This window comes from Alligator sinensis, unplaced genomic scaffold, assembly GCF_000455745.1.
Source record: "Alligator sinensis unplaced genomic scaffold, ASM45574v1 scaffold432_1, whole genome shotgun sequence".
NCBI classification, from domain to species: domain Eukaryota; kingdom Metazoa; phylum Chordata; order Crocodylia; family Alligatoridae; genus Alligator; species Alligator sinensis.
Window position 1 is genome coordinate 2108787 of NW_005841998.1, and position 6308 is coordinate 2115094.

Below are 6308 nucleotides of genomic sequence, written 5' to 3' on the forward strand. Positions count from 1 at the left end.
CAGGAATACAACTTTCTATGTACATCTTGTCCTGAACATGACAGACAATCTTAAGTGTGCTGTTACGTAATGTCCTTAGCTAAAACAAAACTCCTTCAAACTGACTCCATCTGTCTCCTGAATGTGCTTGGAGCAGCCAGTAGAAGTTGCAATGAAGCTTCATCACAAACCCTGCGGATCTTCCTGCATCTTGATTTGGAAGGAACCCCTCTAGCACCGAGGAGATTGTTCAGAATCAGTGGCTGCGTCTACAGGCGATGCTGATTGCATTGTTGTTACTGTGCAATCATTTAGTACTTGTGCATACTAAGTACACAAGTACTTACTACTTAGTATGTGCAAGTACTAAATGACTGGAGTTACTGCGCAGTAGCATTGCCAAATGGCTTTTAGGTGACACTGACTGCGCTGTAGCTCATTAATACTGAACAGTACCGTTGTGTCACGCTTCATGCCATGTGACACTACTGCGCAGTAGTAATGAACTACTGCGCAGTCAGCATCTCATGTAGACGCAGTCTGTGTTGACTATTTTTGGTCTGTTTGCCAAGAACATAAGATAAGAATTAGACCCCAATTATGCAGACTTAGCCAAGTGCTGAACTTTAAGAATGAGTATTAAGTTCATGTGCTTAACATGACATAACTAATTAAGTCTTTGTAGAATCAGATCTTAAGTGATAATCATAACAGTGACTTTTATGATGCAACTGCCTGCCCACTTACAGCAATCAACTCCTTCATATATGTCACCAAAAAAACATTAAATGAAATTAACATTTAGGTAGTGTTGTCCTTGGCTGAAGTTGGAGACCCAGGAATGAAAGCCTATGCATCTCATTATCATATAACCTAAGCTAACCAGACCTCATTACAGAAAACTTTTAATCAGAGGTGACTAGATGCATTTATTCTATGAGGCAATGTACATTTATTTCAGAGCGCTTGCTACGGCTTTAACTAATTGCTACAAATATAAGAGAGCTTTACAATTCATAGCTTTTAGAGTACATTAGTAAATGATTCTGAGATCTTGGTTAAAAAAATAGAAGTATTTAAACATTTTTAATAGATCACAGATAGCTACATTATTTTGTGCATAAAATAAGTATATTTACTTGGTAAAGATTAGATTCTATACAGTCAAGTATTACATATTTCAGTTTGCACTAGTATGTACTAGTGATTTTAAATTATTCTGTACAGAACACTCAAAGTAAGCGAAATAGATTATTTTTAATTGGCATTTTAGTAAAGATTGACTTTGTGAAATTTCTAACACAGCAAATGAATATTCCCGCATTATATAAATAGGGAATTCTTATACTTAGCACTTCTTTATTTCTGTTGTACACTAGAGATGTCATATAGTTGTATGGATCCACAGAAAGTATTATGCAGCTGAAGCATTATTTGTTGCTTAAATATTTTTCTCTCCATTAGTATCTGGTGTTAAATCCTGAAAAATCAAGCTTGGTGATCTCCTTCTCATTAGAAAAGTTTGTTCGTGCTATCCGAGAACTGGGACTTCCGACTTTACTCAACCAGGCCTTCCTGTAAAGAAAAATAGCAAATGGGTTAGCCCATAATGAAATGCATGTGTGGCATTTGCTCTTCTGTTGTGCTTTCCTATTTAAGAGCCTTATGGAGTTTAGCTTTTCAATGACTCCTGATTAACATTATCCAAATATTTTATCTCCCCCTCTCCCTCCAGTGTGTTTCCCCTTATCTCTTTTAAAATAAAAGTTATTTAAATAAAAATTCAAGGTTTCAAAATATATTATAGAATATATTTGTGTCCAATAAAATCTGAACACAAGCAAAAAATGGCTGGTGCAGGCTTCTAAATCTGTGTTATTAAAATGAGTGCTCAGTTTTATTAAATGAATGCAATTAAAAGGGGCCATGTTTCTTCAGTACTGTGTGCTTTCTGGCATCATTAAAGAAATGTTCATAGTACAAAAACAGTAACAATAAAGTATAATAAGGATCTGAACAGTGTGAGGGGAGGGGGTAAAAGAATACTTAACTCAAATATATATCACATAAAAAACCTATATAGAATATTAGGTTGCAACATCAGGAACTAAAACATACCAGAATGAGGTAGTGTGCAATAATTTGACTTTTGCATACCCACATATTACAATCCAGTCTTTAATTACATGTCAGATTTATTAACTCCACAGGACACAGGCATAGGACTGTTCATACTATTCATCATCAATTAGGGTTGTAGAATCTGGTCCTTATTTCATGATTTGTGTTTCAGATAATAATTAGGAAACTTTTTCCATATTCTGTTTTCACTGTACACTGTAAGAATATGGCGCAGAAAAAATATTATAAATGTATCCTTCCCAGGCTCACTAAAAACACATGAAAGTACAATCAATTATTAATATTTTAAGCTTCTGAAAGTCTTAATTTCTTTCGCTTTGTTGAAAGAAATAATGTATTATTTTAACTTGTAAAATCTTCTAAAGTCCAAGCTGGCTTTTGCCAAAGTATCAGGCCAAATATTGTGCTACACTGAGCTTTCTTTCCAAAAATGAATGCTTTTGTTCCACAAAATACTGCACATCCAATATGCTGTCTGACACGATAATACAGTCCCTTATAATGGTAACTGCGTATCCTTAAAAACTTGCAGCTGTGTCAACAAAAAATAATACAAATTATGGATATAAGATTTAATAATTGCTGTGCATTTTACTGTTGAATGATTTTACAAAAGAGGTTCATTTCTGGATCAAATTGTTTCACAAGATTCTGGATCAGCATATACTTCATTAAGGCAAATGCAATAAAAGGGTATGTTTTATGAACCACCTTTATAAAAGAATTAATTTCTAAGTGAAAAAAATCCATACTGCATATACTTTAGCCATGAGAAAACTATCTTAAGTAACTGTTAAAGAATTAGTTAAAATAAAAGGTTTCATTCAGTCTAATACTAATTTGAAAAGCTAAAACAATGAAATTGTTAATCTGTTCTACTGAACGTTACACTCAGTATTACACAGATAAAATACTCTTGTACTGGGATTTATCTAGGCATCTCTAACATGAGATCCACAAATGTACGGAGGCTGTAGACCTTGATTCAAGTTATGAAACACACCTGGGAAATAGGGTCTGTAAGAAGAGACTTAAGTGCTGAAAGATCTTTTAATGCAGAATGCCTCATGATTCAATGTAATATCTAAAAGTGCCTCTAAGACCTTTTCAGACTGTATGGAACAACAACATTTTCCATCAGTTATATTACTTATACATCAGTATCACCACCAAAATGGCCAAATCTATAGTTGTATTCGTGGCTCTACATATCCAGGCTAAATCCCTGAAGCCTAGTGCACAGATTTCTGGTTCCAAAAAACTATGATTCCTCTATTTGGATAAGAAAGGAAATATGCCCCAAATCCTTAAGTATTTTAGGGGATGTATAAATATACTCCAGGGTTTATGACCAAGGCACACAGGATAGTGCAGTGTGAACCCCTTCTATTTGGCCACTACAAGGGGAATCCAACGTGGGAAGAGAAAGATTCATTGCAAAACAACAAACAGAAACTGGGATGTGTGTGTATTAGAAAATAATTGGCTCTGCAGAAACAAGCCTTGATTCTTTTATTGTAAGGCTTTGCTGTAGCTCACATTAATAAATATCCAATTTCTACTGGATTTTTATACATTTTCAGACTCAAAAAGGATCATTTCCAAAGAAGCAGGTGGGGTGTTAGCTAGATAACTTGTATGTGATCAAAATTTATTTCATACTGCCAGCCATTACTTTAAGCTGGTGCTTATAATGCATATGCTTCAGTGCCCAAATACGAACTGTGTAGGACCTCCCTACCTGCTGTGCTTAATTTCAAAATCCAAGTTTATCTTTAAAACCAAACATGTTCTTTACCCCTTTGTTGCACTGCAAAACTTAAATTTTACAAATGTCTCCTTGAAGAGTGGACCCTAGGAATCTATTAAATTATCACACGTGTGAAGTGGACAAAATCTCTGATTTTTTTAAAGACCTTTATACATGATAAAAAAACAGATTAAATCATCGCGATTTAAATCATTTGTAAATTTGATTTACAATCAAGTATTAATAATTTTCAATGAATATCAATGTGCTTTGTAGGAAAAAAATGCAAGTGTGTAAAAAAAAAACAACAAAAAAACCCAAAAAAACAACCCTAGTAAAATAACATGGCCAAAGTCTTTTCAAGTGGACTTTACAAATAGAATTGTTAATACGTATATTATATTGTAACGAGTCCAGTAAGGCAAGTGCTAGGCTTACAAAGATCTGATACTGTATCTAAAAGCCACACAGGACATAAATGATATTCATCTTATTGTCTCATTGCTCAGTTCCCATCTTTACCACAAGCTTTCTATGAAATCTTACTTCCTATATATTTGTATAGGAATGAACACAACAGGGCCCTCACTGGGGCATATAAGTAAATAACCATTGTACAGATAAGTAAATAATAAACATAATATATCTGATGCAGAATGCAAAGCAACAGCTTTAAGACAGACATTTTCCTCTATAATGCAAGGAAAAATATACTCCCTTATTCATTTGGCAGAAAACTCTCTGCCATATGTGGAGAATGTTCAGTTAGAAACAGAATTATATCAGTAAATACTTAAATTATTATATCAACTTAACCAAAAGCTATCCCTCCTTCTGTAATATTTTAGCAGCACACGCACACTGTGATATGCCAGGTCTGGTACCAGAGTGGTCAATATGCATGAATTCCACTGTACCCTCTTGTCCCAAGGGCTCATACTGAAGGCTGCCTCTGGTGGATCCAGCCATGAACAAGTATCTGACCGGGCAGGTCTGGGAGTCAATGTGGCTAGATGTGATTCTGGCCATGCTACTCTTTGCCTATGAAACCTAGACTATTCCAAACTCATAAACCCTTATATATTAGGTGCCTAGACACTGCTCTCTGGTTTAGATAAGCTGATGTGAACTGAAGTCACCTAGGCGTGAGGTAGAGTTCATTCTTTCAGCTCCCTCTTGTTTCTTGAAGATTATGTAGGTTTTGTCCAGCTAGACAGTGTGTGTAAATGCCATCCAGAATGAATAGTGGCATATACAGTCATGTTCGCTCTCAAAGAGAAATGACTAGTTGAATCCATTTACTTCTTTGAAGCAGGATAGCGCTCAGTGTTATACCACTGGAAAAAAACCTGTTCTCCAAAAGCAAAATGAACAAGTATCCACCTCTTGGGAATATTCTGTATGGACTCTTGGGAAACAAATTCTCAGAGTTAGTCTTTTCAGTAGGAGCAGTTTTCACTTTCATCAAGTTAATGGGATATTCTGACAGGGAGACAGCTTATCAGCTACTGTCATGGACCTGAGAATCAGTCTCAGCTGGACCTGAAGAGTGATTTATTAAACATACCATATTTTTTGCGTACAACATGCTCCAAAACAAGATACATACCTTGATCTTGAAAGGCAGAAGGAAGAAAGAAAGATCTTCGTGGGCGTGTTTATGCGTGCCTATTAATGCACAGCAATAAACCCTGGCACTTACTGGCCTGGAGCTTATTGCTGCTGAGCAAGTGTCTGCATGTGCACCTGGGATCACAGCATGTTGAACTGGGGCAGAGCAGCCCCAGCTGGCAGGGGGCCCAGGGAGTCAGCCTGCTAGCTGGGGCTGCTCTCCCTGCCTCAATGTGCTGCGGAGGGGCTAGCTGGAGCACCCTTGTGTCTCAGCCAGGCTGGGCAGCGCCTGCATGTGCACTGCTGCAGAATTTTTTACTCAACAGCAGGACAGTACTTGTATTTACAAGTACTATCCTGCTGCAGAGTAGATTAGTTTACTCCAGACTAACAGCTGTGCATGTGTAGATGTGAGATATTTCCTGCTCAGCTAATTAGTCAACTGCAGTAAATGTCTCGTGGAGATGCGCTCTCCTTGTAGTAAGTAACTGAGCAGCAGCAGCTAGGGAGCCAAAACTCCTCAATGTTCTGCTCCCTGTGGAGGGCACGCAGACTTTACTTTCACTTTTACCTGGTAAGCAGCAGAAACTGTTCTCATCATATTTCCTTGCATATAATATCCACTTCAATTTCCAGCAGCTGTTTTTTTGGAAACAAAGTGTGTGTTTGTTTAAACGATTCATAGATTCATAGATGTTAGGGTCGGAAGGGACCTCAATAGATCATCGAGTCCGACACCCTGCATAAGCAGGAAAGAGTGCTGGGTCTAGATGACCCCAGCTAGATACTCATCTAACCTCCTCTTGAAGACCCCCAGGGTAGCGTG

The 6308-nt window shown here is 37.0% G+C and overlaps 1 protein-coding gene across 5 annotated transcripts in view; it reads right to left on the reverse strand.

The window, feature by feature from the left end:
• Positions 1 to 6: 6 nt before the first annotated feature.
• ACYP2 (acylphosphatase 2) overlaps positions 7 to 6308 on the reverse strand; it is a 123908-nt gene continuing 117606 nt past the window's right edge. For all 5 annotated transcript variants that reach the window (XM_025201593.1, XM_025201591.1, XM_006021586.3 and 2 more), the window contains one exon: positions 7 to 1554. In XM_025201593.1, coding sequence (XP_025057378.1) covers positions 1537 to 1554 — 18 coding nt within the window. In that variant the 3' untranslated portion in view covers positions 7 to 1536. The remainder of the gene's footprint in view (positions 1555 to 6308) is intronic.